We start from the raw sequence: 20,363 nt of genomic DNA, 5'->3' as shown, positions 1-20,363 counted from the left end.
ACAGAATCTGAAGTAGGTTCCAGGCTCTGAGCTGTCAGTGCAGAGCCCGACGCGGGGCTCGAACTCACAAACCGAGAGATCATGACCTGAGCCGAAGTCGGACGCTTAACCGACTGAGCTACCCAGGCGCCCCTAGAGCATACCTTTATTACTGCTCATTAACAACATATTTTTTTGCATTTTGAAAGCTTAAGATGTCTATAATTCTGGTATAGAAACTAGAAACTATTATTATTACCCCAAATCAGCACTGCCTTTAATGAACTTTGGGGAAAGAAAAATAAAATGATACCCTCACTTTAAGGACAATGTCATAGGAAGCAATTTATTATATTATGTGTAAAATAGAGTTTTAGGTAATTACTATCAAGCTACATATCATTCATAAATGTTTAGTGAATTGTTTCTATGAATCCTGTCCTGTTATAGAATGAATACCTAAATGAGGATGTTAATGCCAGAGTTATTGAATACGAAGATAACCGGCCCCTCCTAGATATGTTTCTGCAGAAGCCGATGGGTCTACTGTCCCTACTTGATGAAGAAAGTAGATTTCCCAAGGCCACCGACCAGACTCTTATAGGTGAGTTTTAAATCCAGCATGTCTGCATAGTTTTGTGCTGTAGTCCTATAATGCTCTCAGTGACTTAAAAAGAATGTTGTTTCATTATCTGGGAGAAAATAGCTATTACAAAGCCTGAATGTGTCACTTTAAAGAAGAGGCTTTGGATCTAATATCTGGACCAGTGAATGTTTATAATAGGGTGAAATATTTAATGAATTAAACAAGTTTGGATATTGGACTTCTCCATACATTATGGTAGAGCCCCAATTACAGGATATTGTATTAGAAATAACCTTAGAAATTATCCACCCCCCCAAAAAAAAATTATCCAGCCCCTAATTAGAAATTAGAGGGCAGGGCAAAGGGCCAGCTGTAGAATTTGAAAAGAGACAGCTAATGGGAAGGAAATAAATTTGTCTGCGATGTTCTGGTCACTTGTCTAATACAGTGAAATAGACTCAAACACCTTAATAATCTCTAAATTACAGTACGTTAATAAATATTCATAATAATCCTGGGTCTTCAAAGAAAGCATAAACATATTCATTTTTTCTGTTTGAGAAGGCACAGATAGGTATCCTATATTTAAAAAGATGATCAACTAAAATGGTTAAAAGTAAAAATGTCTTACTCCTGAGATTAAAAAAAAAAAAAACCCTTAGCTTGTTCAGGTGAAAAATAATTTTTTTAATGTGGAAATACCATATTCCCTGTTGGTAGGAGATATTGATTATGTATAATAAATATTTGCAGAAAATTTGGATTCACATTTCTCTCATTTACTTTGGGTGATAGACTCTGTTTCTTATGATTAGGTCTGTGATGTCACTTCCTGCTGACTCACTGATTGGCTAATTCTCTCCTCTAATTGGACCATGCTAGTGAAAAAGAAAATAACCCCAGAGTTGTGGGAAAAATTGTTTCATAGCAATTACTTGATTTTGAGGTTACAATGTCCTTTCTAGGACGTGGAGCAAAAAGTTCTCTGAAGGTGGCAAAATTGTTAAAGGGATGTAACTTCCTTTATGATCCTACATTTTTCCTATGTAATGAATAATAACTTAGAGCTCCCCTGATAGAAAGGAGAGCCAGAATGCCAGATTCCTAAGCTCATCACTTCATATCAAACTGGGTTTCACAAACCTCTTTGATCAGTTAATCTCAGGCAGTTTCCTTCCTCTCTACCCATGGTTCACAAAATGTGGTCCCCAGACCAAGAACATCAGTATCATCTGGGAACTTGGTATAAATGTGACTTCTTGGATTCCCTCCACTCTCAGACCTACTAAGTCAGAAGCTTTGTGTTTTAATAGGCCCTCCAGGGAATTCCAATGCTTACTAAGGTTTAAGAACTGCTCTAAATCTTAATGGAGTGGTTAAATTCATGACCTTGAGTTTTGCTCCACCATTTATATCCCAAATCTAGGTTTATCAACTATGTAAAATTGTTTTTTCCACTGCACACTGTCCATTTTATGGTGAAAGAGATGATTCTGTCAATAAGTATTTTTGAGGATCTCCTACATGGCTTGATATTGGGGCTCAACTTTTTTTCGACAGAAAAATTTGAAGGTAACCTGAAATCACAGTACTTCTGGAGGCCCAAAAGAATGGAACTTAGTTTTGGAATTCACCATTATGCGGGAAAGGTAAGAACTTTGAAGAATTAGGACTGAGTTTCTCTTAGCCTTTCATCAAATAATAGTGGTGAACATGAAAATTATGGCCCAAAATATTTACACATGGTTATAATAAGATAGCCATTTGTTTCTGCCCCAGTCTGGCCCTGACTCTGTTCTCCAACCTCCTACAATCTGTGTGATCCACTGCCAGCTACTCCCACTCCAGGGCATCTACCCCTAGCATGTATCCTGCAAAGGTTAAAAAAAAATCCTTCTCCTAGTTTGACAAACACATTGTTGTAGTTTTTCTAGAGGAATTTGTATTAAGAAACTAAGGGAAAACAAGAAAGAAAAGAAAGAGACAAGCTTCAAAGCACCATGTTTCTAATCCTAAAATCTGGCTTTGGGTGACATTGGCTGCCAACGGGAACCTACTTTTTCCTTCTTTTAATGATAGCTGACACCCTTTTCTATAAACTGCCTTTTTCAAACTTGAGGTGGGTCTCTGTCCACTGCAGCCTTTGTCTCTCCTCCCTCCCAACAGGAGAAAGTGCCAAATTTCCAACATAATAAACAAGAGGAATCACACCTCTTTTATCATTCCAACCCAAATAAAATCAGCAAGACGCAAATTTTTCTCTGACAAAATATAGTGTAAACCTGGAGAAGGTTGCTTTTCCAACCAAGTTGTAACGGACTACCATTATAAATCTTTGTATACCTGTTGCTCAGCACAGAGGAAATTCTCAGTAAATACCAATTGATGATTCTGCTGCTACTGCTGCTACTGATGATAGTGATGATGACAATGAGGATGATGTTGGTTGTGATACTGATGATAACATACTTTATCAACAGGTCCTCTATAATGCAAGTGGGTTCTTAGCTAAAAATAGAGACACTCTTCCAACAGACATTGTGCTGCTTTTGAGATCATCCGAAAACAGCGTAATTCGGCAACTGGTCAGTCACCCTCTGACAAAAACAGGTAAGCTAAGGCAGTTTCCTTTAAAAAAAAATTTTTTTTTAATGTTTATTATTTTTGAGAGAGAGACAGAGACCAAGCAGAGAAGGGGCAGAGAGAGAGGGAGGCACAGAATCAGAGGCAGGCTCCAGGCTCTGAGCTGTCAGCACAGAGCCTGATGCGGGGCTCGAACTCACAGACCGCGAGATCATGACCTGAGCCGTAGACGGCCGCTTAACCGACTGAGCCACCCAGGTGTCCCAAGGCAGTTTCCTTTAACTGAGAAGCTTCCTCAGGCCCAATCAAGTAGTTTCTGACTGTGATTTTCATGAGTATAATCCTCCATTGTTTATGTTGGTTTGTTTTCAGCTCACTAAATACACATTTATTAATATCTCCTGTCCAAATTGTCTGAAGAACATGTAAAAATGAATGTAAACAAACTAGGTTTGCATTAAAGCAAAGTATTTGAAGCACTAGCCAGAAAATATGATGGTATTTTAGCTACTCACTAGAAGAATATGCTGATTTCTGAAGAGTTCAAAATCACCTCTGTTTCAGGACTGGGTGGCTTTTGGGTGGTATTTTAAGACTCTACAGGTTTAGTGAGATTTGCCTTATTGATTAAAAACTTACATCCATAGACATGCTTGCATTTGCTTTTAAGTAGGTAAAAATGTGGTTTGGGTTGGTTTTTATTTATCAGATTTTGTTTTATTATTTTGCATTTCTTTTTATGGCTTTATTGAGGTATAACTGACATATAATAAATAGCATATGTTTAGACAGTAAAACAAGATGAGGTTTTGACATATATAAACACCTGTAAAACCAAAAGCATATTCATCATCCCCGATCATTTTTCCTTGTGACTCTGTAATCCTTCCTACCACTCCTCCTGACCCCTGTCCAGTTGTTCTAGCACCATTTGTTGAAAGGATTCTTCTTCCCCCCATTAAATTGCTTGGACAGCCTGTTGAAAAGCAATTGACTATATATGTATAGATCTATTTCTGGACTTTCTATTATGTCGCACTGATACTACACTTCTTGATTACTGTAGCTTTATAAAAAATAATTGAAATCAGGTGGTATAAGCTACCCAACTTTGTTCTTTTTCACAGTTGTCGAGGCAATTATAATTCCTTTGCTTTTCCATATAAATTTTAGAATAAGCTTGTCAATTTCTACCCAAAATCCTGGTGAGATGTACCTGGAGCTATAAATTAATTTTAGTCTAATTCGTATCTTCACAATATTGAGGATTGGGGTTAGGAATTCAACATATTAATTTTGGAGGGACACAATTCAGCCCATAACAACAGCCATATTGGATCATCCTACAGAAATCTTTGGGTTACAGTGATCTTTAGAAAGTCTTCCAATCAGGGAGCACAATATAGCTCTCCATTTATTTAAGTCTTCTTTAATTTCTCTCTGTAATACTTTGTAGATTTCAGTGTGTGTGAGTCTTGCATATCTTTTGCCAGATTATCTGCTAGTATATCAGATTTCATGCTATTATAAATGGTAACTTATTTCAAATTCTGTTTGTTGCTAGTATAGAGAAATCCAGTTGATTTTTCTGCATTGATCTTTTGCCCTACAATGTTGCTAGATTCATTTATTAGAGTAGCTTTTTTTGGTAAATTTTATATAGAATGATCTATATAGGTCATCTATGTAGATGATCATGTCATCTGTGAAAAAAGTTTGCCCTTTCTTCTGCATGTCTTCATCTTGCCTCGCTGCCCTGGGTAGATTCACCAATGCAATATTGAATATAAGTGGTAAGAGTAAACATTCCAGCCTTATTCCTGATCTCAGAGGGAGATCTCAGTTTTTCCCCAGTAACTATGATGTTAGCTGTAGGTCTTTCATAGATGTCCTTTATCAGTAGGAGGAAGTTCTTTCCATTCCTAGTTTTCTGAATATTTATCAAGTATGCATCTTTGAATTTTGTCAGATGCTTTTTCTGTATCTATTGAGATGATCATTCGTTTGTTTATTTTTTAATTTATAAATATGGTGAGTGGGGCGCCTGGGTGGCGCAGTCGGTTAAGCGTCCGACTTCAGCCAGGTCACGATCTCGCGGTCCGTGAGTTCGAGCCCCGCGTCAGGCTCTGGGCTGATGGCTCGGAGCCTGGAGCCTGTTTCCGATTCTGTGTCTCCCTCTCTCTCTGCCCCTCCCCCGTTCATGCTCTGTCTCTCTCTGTCCCAAAAATAAATAAAAAAAAGTTGAAAAAAAAAAATTAAAAAAAAAAAAATATATAAATATGGTGAGTTACATTGATTGATTTTTGAATGTTATGCCAACTTTTTATTCCTGGGAAAAACCTGACATGGTCATGATACATTGGACGTTTATGTATGGCTAGATTCAATTTGCTAACATTTTGTTAAGAATTTTTGCATCTATGTCCATGAGGGATATTGGGCTATTGTTTTCTTGTAATTTTTTTCTAATTTTGGGATCAGAGTAATACTGGCCTCATAGAATGGGTTAGAAGTATTGCTTCCTCTTCAATTTTCAGGAAGAGTATTATTTATTTCTAAATTCCTTTGTGGAACTCATCAGTGAAGCCATCTGGGCCTGAAGAGTTTCTGTGAGAAGGTTTTTAACTACAAATTCAATCAATTTGTTAACAGATATAAGGATATTTAAGTTATCTAATTTTTTAAATGAGCTTTATAGTAGGTTGTGTCTTTTAAGAAATTTATTTCATCTAGGTAGTCATATTTATTGACATAAAGTTGATTATAATGTTCCCTTATTATTCTTTAGTATCTATAGATGTTGAAGTTTTATCAGCACTCTCATTCCCAATATGGATCTTTTGTGTTGTCTTTCACTTTATTCTTGATAGATTTTCTAGATATTTATCAATTTTATTGATCTTCTCAAAGAACTAGCAAATAGTATATAGTGTCATTGATTTTCTCCCTTGGCTTTGCTTTCTATTTTGTTGATGTCTCTTTCTTTTTCTTTCTTTCTTTCTTTCTTTCTTTCTTGCTTGCTTGCTTGCTTGCTTGCTTTCTTGCTTTTTTTGCTTTCTGGCTTTTGTCATTTTTGTTTCCTTTGTTTATTTTGGATTTTATTTTGTCTTCTTTTTCAAATTTCTAAGGTGAGAACTTAGGTAATTGATTTAAGAAAACATTTCTTCTTTTCTAATATAAGTACTTACATCGATTATTTGTAAGTATTATATTTAAATTCTAAAAATATTGGTATTTTCCATATCTTTGTGTTGTAGCCTTTTAATTTAATTCCATAGTGCTCAGAACGCATTATTTGTATGATTTAATCCATTTAAATTTAATTAGATATGTTTTATGGCCCAGAAGATGGTATACCTTGTTTTACATTTCATTTATACTTGAAAACAATGTGTAGTCCACTGTGTTGGATGGAGAGTTATATAAATGTCAGTTAGGTCAGCTTGGTTGATGGTATTGGTCAATGCTCAAATCTTCTGTATCCCTACTGGTTGTCTCTCTTCTGGTTCTACCAGTTCTTGAAAGAGGGGTTTTGAAATATCTGATTGTAATTGTCAATTTATCTATTTTTTCTTTCATTCCTATCAGGTTTTGTTTCATGTATTTTTCAGATCTTTTATTGGACATATGAACATTTAGAATTATTATATCTTCTTGATCAATGGACCCCTTTATTTATTATTAAATGTCCCTTTTTATCCTTGGTAATATTCTTTGCTCTGAAATCTACTTTGCCTGATATTAATATGGAGACTCCAGCTTTCTTATGACTAGTGGTTGAATGGTATATCTTTTTTTATACTTTCAACCTCAACTTAGTTTTGTGTTTATATTTAAACTTTTTTTTTTTTTTAGACAGCATGTAGTTGGACCTTCCTTTTTTAAATGCCTACAATCTCTGCCTTTTAATTGAGGTGATCATACCATTTACATTTAGTGTGATTATTGATATGGTTGGGTTTGACTCCACCATTTGCTGTTTGTTTTCTATTGTTACATCTGTTATTTTCCATACTCTTCACCTGGATTCCCCCCCTTGCATTACAGCATAAAACCTCGTAGACGGAAAGCTGGAGTAATCATAGGGCTCACCTCATTTGTTTCCCCTTGCTGAGGGATCAATGTCCTGGACTGCTTCATGCACAGTATTTAAACACTGTTATACATTGACAAACATGGTATGAGTCTTTTTATATAAGCTACTTAGAGCAGTCAAAATCATAGAGACAGCAGAATGGTGGTTGCCAGGGGTTGGAGGTGGAGGGAATGGAGAGTTGGTATTTAATGGGTATAAAATTTCAGTTTTACAAGATAAAAAAAGTTATGGAGATGGATGGTGGTGATTGTTGCATAATATTATAAAGGTATGCTACTGAACTGTACACTTAAAAATGATTAAGATGCTAAATTTTATGTTACGTAAATTTTACAATAAAAATGAAAAGGAAGAAAAACTATTGCTGATATATTTTGTATGGTTTTTTTTAGTTATTTAAGTTAATGCAGGCTGTGTTATTTTATCATGCCCAGAAGCAAAACATCTTCAGGGGTTTTTTTAACATTTATTTATTTTTGATAGAGAGACAGAGATAGAGACAGAGAATGAGCAGAGGAAGGGCAGAGAGAGACAGAGACAAGAATCCAAAGCAGGCTCCAGGCTCTGAGCTGTAAGCACAGAGCCCAATGCAGGGCTCAAACTCATGAGCCATGAGATCTGAGCTGAAGTTGGATGCTCAGTCAACTGAGCCACCCAGGCACCCCTTCAGTCAGTCATCTCTTTCTGTATCCACCAACTGCATCTGTCCATCTAATCTCATTTTTTTCATCCTTATAAAATATGCAACCAGGTTTTCAATACTATGTTTTGTCTTCTGAATATCATCAGAACCATGTCTCGTTGGCTAGGGAGATGAGAACTTCAAAATCAAAGATGTTTCATTGACTCAGAATCTCAAAGCTATCAGAGGCATTTGGGTTTCATATTCACCTAGATATGCAAACATAATAATAATGATGATAACAATAATAATACATAAAATTTGTTTAGAAATTGCAGTGTGCTAGATATTGTACTGAATACTTTCATTAACTCCTAATAGCAACACTTCAGGACGAACTACTTTTATAGATGAGACACTGAGTCTTAGAAATGTTGAGCAACTTTCCCAGTGTAACTCCTCTGGGAAGTCTTAGAAGTGGGCTTAAAAGTCTGGGTATTTCAATCCTATGTTATGCTGTCTCCAAGATTCTAAAATAACTATGGCCCTTTACATGTATGACTTTAACTATGAAATACAGCTCAGCCATTATTGGGGGGAAATGTACCACAATTCCTTGCAGCTCACATCTCTAGCTTGATTTATTTTATCAGGTTTATCAGGTCAACTATAAAGGCAAAATGGATATATTTTCTGAAATTAAGATCTATGCTAATTTTAGTTCCATTGATATGCACTGATGAATTTTTAAAAGGCTTTCATTTATTTTTTTGTTAAAGAATTTGATGACTAGTGTATAATTTTTTACATTGAAATTATTAATCCCTTAGTAAATTTCCTCTTGCTTTTTAGTTTTCAGAGAAATTTAAAGTTTTAGTTCTTATTTGGCTAATATTAAGTAATGGTATCTATTAAGTAATGGGTCTATTCTTTTTTTTAATTGTTTTTTAACGTTTATTTTTGAGAGAGAGAGAGACAGAGCGAGATCAGGGGAAGGGCAGAGAGAGAGGGAGACACAGAATCTGAAGCAGGCTCCAGGCTCTGAGCCGTCAGCACAGTGCCCCATGCAAGGCCCAACCCCACAAACCATGAGACCATGACCCCAACTGAAGTTGGATGCTTAACCCACTGAGCCACCCAGGCACCCCATAAATGGATCTATTCTAATTAATGTGCTACTAGTCCTTTATATACTTACTATGCTCCCAAGCAGTCTTCAAGCTGGTAGTAATTTTGGTAATTTTTTTTCCTCAAACTTTCCCTTAAAAAAAAAAAAGAACAGGGGCGCCTGGGTGGCTCAGTCGGTTAAGCGGCCGACTTCGGCTCAGGTCACGATCTCACACTCCGTGAGTTCGAGCCCCGTGTCGGGCTCTGTGCTGACCGCTCAGAGCCTGGAGCCTGTTTCAGATTCTGTGTCTCCCTCTCTCTGACCCTCCCCCATTCATGCTCTGTCTCTCTCTGTCTCAAAAATAAATAAACGTTAAAAAAAAATTAAAAAAAAGAAAAAAAAGAACAAATGAAATTCCACAGCTGCCCCTCCGAAGATCATGTGTTACTGTCTCTATCCATTCTGCTGTCTGCAGAAGTTTCACATCTGAAGGGTGCGCAGCCCATCATAAAGGCGGGCACACACACCCATTGTAGCACTTCTCCTGATGACGAGGGAGGGGGAAGACTGCACAGCAGAGGCACTGCCAGCCACATCCCAGGCAGGGTCCCATCCCACATCATCACCTCAGAGCCAGCCTTTTGCCACCACAAAGAAAGTGAAAGATTTGTCAAAAATGTGTAGCCTCTGTTTCTCACTTAAAAGAATGAGAGTGAAAAGAAATAATCTTTCTGAAGTGATACTGAATTCTGGAGACAGATTTGAACATTGCTATTGGGATGACGAACTCTTGGACTGTGGGTTGGTGTATTGTGCTTGGTGGGGGGTGGTACAGGAGAGAAGATGAACTAACATTTCCAGCCACCCACCATGTGCCAGGCATACTTCCATGTGTCATCAACATTCTGTGAGGCAGCCGAGACAGCATTATCCCCATTATGTAGTTTCAAGATGCAACTCAGAGACAAAGTAAGTGATTCACGAGAAACACAATTTAAGTACCACAGCTGGTATTCAAATCCAGGTCTTCCTGGCTCCCATGGCCATAATTTTTCACTACTCCAGAGTATTCTCACGGCCTTGGATTGTGCATGCTTAAGTAGCACCTGCGCCGTGCACTGATTTCTGAATGTTAGACTGAACATATCCATTGCTCTCAACCATTCGTGATTTTCTTATAACAACTTCATGACTTAATAATCTATATGATTTTTAAGGCCCCTTGTAAAGTTTACCTTTGTGTTCAAGAAAATCTCAGATGCCATTTAACACACACATATGCACACACCCACACCCACACACACACACACACACACACACACACACACAAATTAAATTGCTACATATCCTGTAGCAATTAAAAGAAATCCAACACTCACCTGTACTTTTTCTAATCTCCAAGCTGGAGGGTTGTTTTCTGAATTTAAAATTTGTTACAAATGTTTATGCAATATTACTTTATCCCTTAATTTCTCATAAATACTTTACCAAGGATGAATATTGTGGGATCAAGAATGTTTATTTTAATACTTAAGTAAATGGGGGAAGTCTTCCAGCCATTAAGTGTATTAATTTTATCCATATTCCCATAGGTAATCTGCCACATTCTAAAACTAAAAATATAATAAACTATCAAATGAGGACCTCAGAAAAAACGATCAACTTGACAAAGGTAAGAAAATGCATTTTGCATGACAGTGAGTCTAAGAATATAACCTTTACAATGGCAATGTTTGTGTGCTCCTAAAAGTAAGCATCATTTTCCTTAGTTTTTCCTTTTTGATCTTTCTTTTCTGCTTAAGCAGTTATGTTCATATTACTGCTAGCCGCTAAAATAATCATGCATTTATGATATATTCCTAACTCTTATAGCTCATTTTAATATTACGCTAGGAGCAACTCAAAGTATATTAGTAAAGGTCTGAGATAGTCACATTCTATACAAGACCAATTAAAATTCCAATGCAGCTGATGAAACAATCACCCTACAGTAAAAATATTAACATTTTGTTATTTTATGTATTTGAATGCATAGCCTGTGATAACCCAAAGGAAATTCCATGTGTTCCCTGTGGATCATAAAGTACAATAGATAACGAAGCATCACTGTCTTTCTTGGTCTCTGTAGGATGAAACTGGAGAAGCCACACGTCACGCCATAGAGACAACCAACATGAAAACACAAACAGTTGCATCATATTTTAGAGTAAGATATTAAATTATGCTGTGTTGTGCTTAAGAATGTTATTTGTTTTGGGGCGCCTGGGTGGCGCAGTTGGTTGAGCGTCCGACTTCAGCCAGGTCACGATCTCGAGGTCCGTGGGTTCGAGCCCCGCGTCGGGCTCTGGGCTGATGGCTCAGAGCCTGGAGCTTGTTTCCGATTCTGTGTCTCCCTCTCTCTCTGCCCCTCCCCCGTTCATGCTCTGTCTCTCTCTGTCCCAAAAATAAATAAACGTTGAAAAAAAAAAAAAATTTAAAAAAAAAAAAAAGAATGTTATTTGTTTTAAATGAGACTTGCAGATCAAAAACTAGTAACAAATATCAGAGTGCTATTCACAAAATAAAATTCTCATTACATTCCATTTACTATTTGTTACATACAGAATATAGTAGAGAATACTGTCAAAAGCCTATGGATTGGTTTGCTTTGATATTTTACCTATAAAATGATTGCATACTAAGTCCACCGTAATGGAGGTTTGTATACCTTGGTTAAAATCTGTCCAAAGAACCAAATGCATCTCTACTAGAATAAAACCTGACAGCATTTTAAATTCAATGCTATGATAGCTACCAATTCTCCTTCCCACTCCTAGATGATCTTAGGGTGGACAGATGGGGCAAGCCTGAGCACCCAGGTCCATTCCATGTCTCCCTGCACATAGACGAGATGAAAACCTCAAAAGAAAAATAGAACTGGTATAATCATGGGGCAAGGAGTAGGGACACCAGGGAAACACAGTAACATGCCAAGAAAGTCAGTCGCTGTGTCCTTAGCATTGGATCAAGGTGGCCTTTCTTCCTTAGACAATATGGGAGAAGAGAAGGACAGGGAGTCCTTTTCTTCCTCTGTGTTCTGAACAATTCTAGATAATTCTGCCCTCATTATTGGTTTCAGTTCTTATTTATCTCTTTTGATAAAATCATATGAATCAGCCAAAGAAAAGGAAGAAAATGCCAACTGAAAATTGGAAATTATTAATAGTATAATTTAAGACAGGAGGGGAAGGGGAGGAAATTGGGTTAAATTTACTGTAAGTGTTTGGTGAATAAATCCAGTTTTCTAACAGAATCACGAAGTATTTTTTAAAATAACTGGGTAGTTTTATTAGATATTTTCAAGTCCTAAACTCTTCACAGACAGTGTGTGCTTAATCATCTTTGAGTAGCATCTGCTCACACACACACATTTATATGTACATATATGCTCAATATCTCACATTTGCAGCTGGTCCATTCACCTTACATGAGAACTACAGCACAGCTGAATTACCAAGCATATGTACAGACAGATTATTTTCTTTTTTTAAGTGAGTTATCCAAGACCATTCTCATTCCACTGTTGTTGACATCAAACACCGTGTGTCTGCTTAAGCCATTCGTTCATAAAATCGTTTAATGCTCAGGCTGAAGTGAAAAGTGATAGGAAGATAATTCCGTATAGTATATAACATATTTTTAAAGTAATTTTTCATTCTGTGGAGAAGGAATATAGTGTAATACCATGCCTTGGTCCCTAAGAAAAACCAATATTTAAATTGTAGCAAGCTCTTGCTCAGAATGCCAGTGACAGATATATCACCTTTGTATCCCCAGTGCCTGGCAGATGTTTGCGTGATGGCTCACATATAAATGTAGTGGAAAAGGGCTCCAAAGTGGTAACCTCAGCTGTTTGAGGATCACATAGGAGTTTCAGTGCCCAAGAAGAAGCCATGCCAAGCCAAGGCTTTGTCAGTTGTGCAATTCCGGTATTTGGTTTGCACCAGGGTATTTTATAACCCTAGGCTTGTATATTTCCAACACTAAAAGAAATCCAACTGACAACAGCTGCCTGTGTTCATACATTCATTACCTTGCCAATAAATTGCAATGCTGGCTTTAGCATACTCACTGTCTGAGATTCCACTTTTAATTGAACTATGATTATCCTGATATGTTATGCTCAGTTGTCCAGTAATTGGCTACCATTGTAACAAGGTATTGCTGAAAACACAATTTTCATATCTATGTGACTTTGAAAATTCTAAAATAAATAAGAAAATTATCGAACTTGAGCAGATTAGAGTACTTAAATGAATTTGCTTATTTTTGTAACTCCTATGTCCTATATATTAAACTGCTTTAACTTCTCATTCCTTATTTAAAAATGTTTTTAATGTTTATTTGTTTTTGAGAGAGAGAGAGTGTGAACAGGGGAGGGGCAGAGAGAGAGGGAGACATAGAATCCGAAGCAGGCTCCAGGCTCCGAGCTGTCAGCACAGAGCCCAGTGTGGGCCTCAAACCCACAAACCGTGAGATTATAACCCAAACCAAAGTTGGACGCTCAACCGACTCAGCCACCCAGGCACCCCTCTCATTCTTTATTTTAAACTAGGAGATGATTCTGATAGGCATTGATGGGTTTACTTTCATACTTTCTATAAAGAAAGAGTTGAATAAGGAAATTAATGGTAAAAGGAGGTAATTAAGTTGTATGCCTAAATACTGTATGTAAGCAAGCTTCCCTAAGAGGATATAATTACTAACAAACAAACTATACCAAAAGGAATTTTGTCTATTCATTAAAGTTGCTTTAAGAATGTACATGAGGGGCGCCTGGGTGGCGCAGTCGGTTAAGCGTCCGACTTCAGCCAGGTCACGATCTCGCGGTCCGTGAGTTCGAGTCCCGCGTCGGGCTCTGGGCTGATGGCTCAGAGCCTGGAGCCTGTTTCCGATTCTGTGTCTCCCTCTCTCTCTGCCCCTCGCCCGTTCATGCTCTGTCTCTCTCTGTCCCAAAAATAAATAAACGTTGAAAAAAAAAAATTAAAAAAAAAAAAAAAAAAAGAATGTACATGAAACCTTTTAATGGCTAAGTTCCAAGTTATTGCCTCTACATTTTTGAGTAAATACAGATTTTTAAAAATATGCTATAAATAAAATTTTCATTAATATGCATATTCCTCCATTGACTGTGAATTCATGTGAACATGTATAACATCCAGGTTTCAGCGTTTTTTCTTATAGTAAAAAGAAATACCTGCAGCCTTCTAAATTTTTATATGCTACACTGGGAAATTTATTTTTGTTCCATATTATAGTATTCTCTGATGGATTTGTTATCTAAAATGATGGTGGGCCAACCTCATTTTGTCCGGTGCATCAAACCAAATAATGACCGTCAGGCAAGAAAATACGACAGAGAGAAAGTTCTCCTACAGCTTCGCTACACAGGAATTCTGGAAACAGCAAGAATTCGAAGGCTGGGGTACTCACATCGGATACTTTTTGCTAACTTTATAAAGCGGTATGTGGAATTCTTTTCAAGTTTCCATGTACAGTTTATAGAGAAATTCATCAGAAGAATTATAGGAAGCAAAATAGGGAAGAGAATGACTTAGGTGTTCTAGGAGGGAGGCATTTTGTTTTTGCAAAAGATGCTGTACTGAAAGAAAAGGTAACTGGGGCTGGGAGTTTTCTGTTGTCACCTGGGAGATCCTGTGTGGTCACATGGGATAAATGTCATGGGCAGTATGATTGAAAGGCCTAAGCTTCTGTACTGAGCAGTTAGAGGTTCTGGGTTGGGTGACCATTGGGCTGTACCAGTGATCCTCAACAGGGAGAAATTTTGCTCTTCGAAGAACATTTGTCAATGTCTGGAGACATTTTGTTTGTCACAACTGGTGGGATTAAGGGTTGTTGTTGGCATCTAGTGCATAAAATCCAAAGATGCTGTTAAGCATCCTACCATCCACAGCAGAGCCCCCCACAGCAAATAATTATCCATCCTAAAATGTTAACAGTGCCGAGATCGAGAAAACCTGGCCTATTCAGAACCATTTTCCTCATTTAATAAATCTGCCAAGACTGCCTAGTGGAATTGTTATAAGGATCAAATGAGACATTATCTCTAACAGTGATTTAGAAGACATAAAGACTCAATTAAGTATGAGGTCCTTTTTAATATTTGAGATTAATGTAAAATGAATTAAGCTATACATTAAATATATTTTATTAAGTAATATATTTATAGTGATATAGAGGTTCAATATATTCCTTATATATTTAATATTTTAAATGCTCATGTTTCTGATATTTATCAATTCTGTGATTACTATTACCTATTAAATTTGAAGTTTCAATTTTCAACAGTATTACCATTTTCAGGTAAAACCTAGCATTTGAGGTAAAACCTAGCAATTTTCAGGTAAAACCTAACATTCTCTGGCCTTTTTCAGAGTGTATAAATTAGGATTAAGAACAAAACAAAATTTCTAACTCCCTCTGTTATGCCCAGAATTCATGATCCCCAAAGACCACTAGGGAGCCGAGTCCGATGCAAAAGCAAAGAGCCTTTATTCGAGCTAGCTCGAGCTCAATCCCCTACCTGCACCGACGCAGCGGTGAGATACCAGGGAAAGAGAGAGAGTTTCAAAAGGACAAAGGTTTTATAGGGGCCTGGGGGCAGTTGGTGAGGTAATGGCTATGGCCTCAGCCGATTGGCTGGGGAAGGGTCCTGGGGAAGGGTCGAGTCCTGTTAGGCAGGTGAGGGGGGGTTACTCAAGGGGAGGAGGTGTGGTCAAGGTGAAGGACACAGAACAAGATGGAGTCGGCTGGCGTAGGCCCGCCCTTTCATTCCCCCCTTGTCATGTAGCTTAGGGACCCAATCATGGGACCGGCTGCATTTATGGTGACAAGGGGAACAGAGTTTGGAGGTTTATGCAAAGTTCTGGGAACCAAGTGTCCCTGGGGTGGCTCTGGGACGTCTGATTAAGTATTGTCCCCAAGATGGTGTCTATGATCTGCCAGGTGATGTTTTGGGGGGTGTGGGGACTCCCGGCAGCATGAGCAATGACAAGCAGTTAACAGAGTTACCAATATTAGGTAGGTCAAATGCGCTGTAGCTTGAGGTTGAGCGGGCTGTGTTGGTCCCGACTGATGGCCCATCGCGTGACAACGTCCTTCCGGATCGAGGAGGGGTCCGCTGGCTGAGCGTGGGTGTGATGGACCCAGGTCGCGATGCCGTCTACCTTGAGAGCGGTGGGGGTTGTCAACACCACGATGTAGGGTCCCTTCCAGCGCGGCTCGAGAGTCTCTCGGTGGTGCCTCTTGACGTAGACCCAGTCTCCCGGCCTGTACTGATGAGGTGTCGCGATCGGGCCAGCCTCGTAGATGGCACGGAGGCGCGGCCAAATGTCCTCGTGCGCCCTCTGGAGCCCGCTCAAGGAAAGAAAAAGTTCTTGATCTTTAAACTCAGCAATAAGTTCAGCTCGAAGGCTGGGAATAACAGGGGGTGGCCTGCCAAACATGATCTCGTAGGGAGTAAAACCCAGAGTGTAAGGAGTGTTTCTAACCCGGTAAAGGGCGTACGGTAGGAGAGTCACCCAGTCCCCGCCAGTCTCCATGGTTAATTTGGTAAGGGTCTCTTTTAGGGTTCTATTCATTCTTTCTACCTGTCCTGAGCTCTGGGGCCTATAAGCACAATGTAATTTCCAGTTTGCCCCCACCGCCTTGGCTACTGCCTGTGTTACCTGCGAGATAAAAGCTGGTCCATTGTCTGATCCTATCATGGCAGGAAAACCATACCTGAGTAAGATGTCTTCTAGTAGCTTCTTAGCCACCGTCTGAGCCGTTTCATGCTTGGTTGGGTATGCCTCCACCCAGCCAGAGAAGGTGTCTGTAAATACCAGGTCCTCGTGTACTGCCTCGTCGAAGATGGTGGGTGAATTTTTGAATCCCTGAGGTAGCCGTGTCCAGGTGAGTTGCCCATTGTAGCCCTCCTCCGGATCATGCCACTCGAAGGCGAACAAGGGTTGGCTCTGGGGTGCCAACGGCAGACTGAAGAAGGCGTCCTTTAAATCTAGTACAGTATACCAGACCCTGGAGGGCGCTAAGGAGCTCAAGAGAGTATATGGGTTGAGAACAGTTGGGTGTATGTCCGCGACCCTCTTATTTACTTCCCGGAGGTCTTGTACCGGTCGGTAGTCATTTGTGTGAGGCTTTTTGACCGGCAGTAAGGGGGTGTTCCAGGCAGACTGGCAAGGAACTAGTACCCCTAGGCTTCGTAGTCTCCGGATGTGTGGCTGGATCCCCTTCCGGGCCTCCTGAGACATGGGGTATTGTTTGATCCTTACCGGACTCTCTCCTGGCTTGAGCTCTACCAGGACTGGGGTCCTGTGAGCGGCTAGTCCCATCCCCCCTGTCTCTGCCCAAACCGAGGGGAATTCTCGTAGCCATCTGTCTATATTATCCTCTCTCAGGAGCGCCTCCTGGTGGAGGAGGTATTCATCCTCCAGTTTCATGGTCAGGACCTGGATGGGGTGGCCCTTGCCATCGGTGACCTGAGGCCCCCCTTGTCTGAAAGTTATCTGAGCTCCAATCTTGGTCAGTAAGTCCCGTCCTAACAGCGGGTAGGGGCATTCTGGTATTACCATAAAGGAGTGGGATACCCGGCCCGTTCCCAAATCTACTGTTCTTCGGGTAGTCCATGAATATTGGCTCATACCAGTTGCCCCTTGTACCCAGGACTTCTTGCTGGCTAGTTTTCCTTGTGGGGTGCGGAGGACCGAATGTTGTGCTCCGGTGTCGACAAGGAAGTCAATAGGGGTCCCCTCCACTTTAAGAGTTACCCTGGGTTCGGGGAGAGGGTCCGAACCCCGACTCCCCTAATCACTTAGTTCATCTAGCTCTAGGACTTTTACTCGATCAGTCTTGCTTCCCTTCCCGCCGGCCCTTTTTGGACAATCTCGGGCCCAATGCCCTATCTCCTTGCAGTATGCACACTGATCCTTCTGCAGCCTCTGCTTCCCCCCCTTGGTGGTTCCTTTACCTTTTCTTGCGTCGTCTGCCAGCTGCCGGAGACGGCGGTCTCGTTCCTCGGGGAAGTCAGCAGTGGTAGCTAGTAGTATTCTGGCCAGGTCTCGAGTCTGCTTACTGCTGGCAGCCGCCATGGCGCGAGCCTGCTTGTCCTCAGGAGGCTCCCGGTTATTATATACCTTTTCGGCTACCACCAGTAAGTCCTGCAGACTTTTTTCTCCTAGTCTATCTATTTTCTGTAATTTTCTCCTAATGTCTTTGGCCGATTGGTTTACAAAGGCCATGATAACAGCTGCCTTGCTTTCCGGAGCCTCTGGATCCATGGGGGTATAGGTACGGAATGCCTCCATGATCCGTTCTAAAAAGGCAGCCAGAGATTCATCTTTTCCCTGTTGTACATTTCCTACCTTGGCCAAATTGGTTGGCTTTCTAGCAGCCATTCGGAGACCCCCCATTAGAGTCTGGCGGTAGACCCGGAGCCTCTCCTTACCTTCTGCCGTGTTGAAATCCCACTGGGGCCGAGTTAAGGGGAAGGAGGCATCTATCTGAGCCTGGTTGGTGGTGGGATTCCCGTCTGCGCCTGGAACTAGTTTCCGGGCCCCACTGAGGATTCTTTCTCTTTCTTCAGTCGTGAACAGGACCTGCAAAAGCTGCTGGCAATCATCCCACGTGGGCTGATGCCTGCAAAAGCTGCTGGCAATCATCCCACGTGGGCTGATGGGTAAAAAGAACAGAGTCTAATAAATCAATAAGCCCTGCCGGTTCCTCAGAAAACTTAGGATTCTGAGCTTTCCAATTGTAGAGGTCACTAGTGGCGAAAGGCCAATAGTGATGGGGCTGATTCCCCTCCGCGTCTGGGGGTCCGGTGGCTCGCAGGGGCAGAATAGTGGAGTCGGCGGCGGAGGCGGATTGCCCCCTCTGAGCCCTTTGTCTGGTAAAGGGCGGGCTTCCCCCTGGAGCGTTTCCGCCTCCCGCTCTTGTAACAGCGTCTGCCTCCCCCGGAGGGGGAGGATGGTGTTCGTCCGGCATCCTAGAGGGGTTATACGGGGGAGGAAAAATTAATTCTTCTTCAGTACCCCCCTGTAGGACAGGGAAGAGGGGTGCTGAAGGCTAGGTAAGACTTTTCCTCTTCTCTGTCTCCTGCAAAGCAAGAATGGGTTTTGGCTCCGGAGGGAGCAGGGTTAGGAAGGGCTTAAGCCAAGAGGGTGGGTCTTCTACAAGGTCCTGCCAAGTGATAATGTAAGGGAGCTGATCAAGATGGCCCGCCTTAGGCTGAGAGATGATACTCCTGGCTCGGTGGATGGTAGGGAGGTCGAAGGTCCCCTCTGGTGGCCATCCGACATTGAAAGTTGGCCACTCGCTAGAACAAAAAAACTGCCACCGACCCTTTCGGACTTCCACACTGAGGTTGTTAGCTCTTCCCCTCACATCCTTAAAGTGATCAATCATAATACTTAGAGGAGTAGTCTGAGTCTGTCCCATAACGTCTGTCCAGTAAGTCCACAGAACAAAACAGAGAAACACAAAAACAGACAAACAGAGGGCCCCTAGAAAGTCTTCCAACTCCATGGAAGCAAAACTGCAAGCTAGCTTAGACCTTTGAGGGGATTCCACGTCCCTCCAAAGACGACGGCCTCACGCCGACCAGCGGGAGCGACCCGCCTCGTCTCAGACCTTTGAGGGGATTCCACGTCCCTCCAGAAGGGAGAATCGGAACGTCTTCCGAAACTCCCGGCCCGTGGTCCTCCAGTGCGTCCACTTAGACCGCGTCGGGCACTACCAGAATTCCAGAAATGAGCTCACACAGAAAAGACAGAACAAACAGACACTAACCGTGGCCAGTCAGGCTCTCCGGGTCGGGGGTCCCTCGGGGTTCTTGGGGATCCCGGGCCGAGCCCCCAAATGTTATGCCCAGAATTCATGATCCCCAAAGACCACTAGGGAGCCGAGTCCGATGCAAAAGCAAAGAGCCTTTATTCGAGCTAGCTCGAGCTCAATCCCCTACCTGCACCGACGCAGCGGTGAGATACCAGGGAAAGAGAGAGAGTTTCAAAAGGACAAAGGTTTTATAGGGGCCTGGGGGCAGTTGGTGAGGTAATGGCTATGGCCTCAGCCGATTGGCTGGGGAAGGGTCCTGGGGAAGGGTCGAGTCCTGTTAGGCAGGTGAGGGGGGGTTACTCAAGGGGAGGAGGTGTGGTCAAGGTGAAGGACACAGAACAAGATGGAGTCGGCTGGCGTAGGCCCGCCCTTTCACCTCCCCCCAAAACAAAACAAAACAAAACAAAACAAAACAAAACAAAATTTCTTACCTTGTGTCAAGCATTCTTTCACTTGGGGTAACCAAAAGACCCTTACTAAATAAAGTGAGAATACTAAT

General features: G+C 41.0%; 1 protein-coding gene across 3 annotated transcripts in view; it reads left to right on the top strand.

Annotated features, from left to right (window-relative positions):
- MYO3A (myosin IIIA) overlaps nucleotides 1-20,363 on the top strand; it is a 256,791-nt gene that overhangs the window by 182,433 nt on the left and 53,995 nt on the right. For all 3 annotated transcript variants that reach the window (XM_086714701.1, XM_086714700.1, XM_086714702.1), the window contains 6 exons: nucleotides 430-583; nucleotides 2,126-2,214; nucleotides 3,046-3,175; nucleotides 10,567-10,646; nucleotides 11,103-11,180; nucleotides 14,272-14,477. In XM_086714701.1, coding sequence (XP_086570827.1) covers nucleotides 430-583; nucleotides 2,126-2,214; nucleotides 3,046-3,175; nucleotides 10,567-10,646; nucleotides 11,103-11,180; nucleotides 14,272-14,477 — 737 coding nt within the window. The remainder of the gene's footprint in view (nucleotides 1-429; nucleotides 584-2,125; nucleotides 2,215-3,045; nucleotides 3,176-10,566; nucleotides 10,647-11,102; nucleotides 11,181-14,271; nucleotides 14,478-20,363) is intronic.

This window comes from Puma concolor, chromosome B4, assembly GCF_028749965.1.
Source record: "Puma concolor isolate L17-30 chromosome B4, mPumCon1.1.hap2, whole genome shotgun sequence".
NCBI lineage: Eukaryota > Metazoa > Chordata > Mammalia > Carnivora > Felidae > Puma > Puma concolor.
This window is presented reverse-complemented; position numbering and strand designations above follow the sequence as displayed.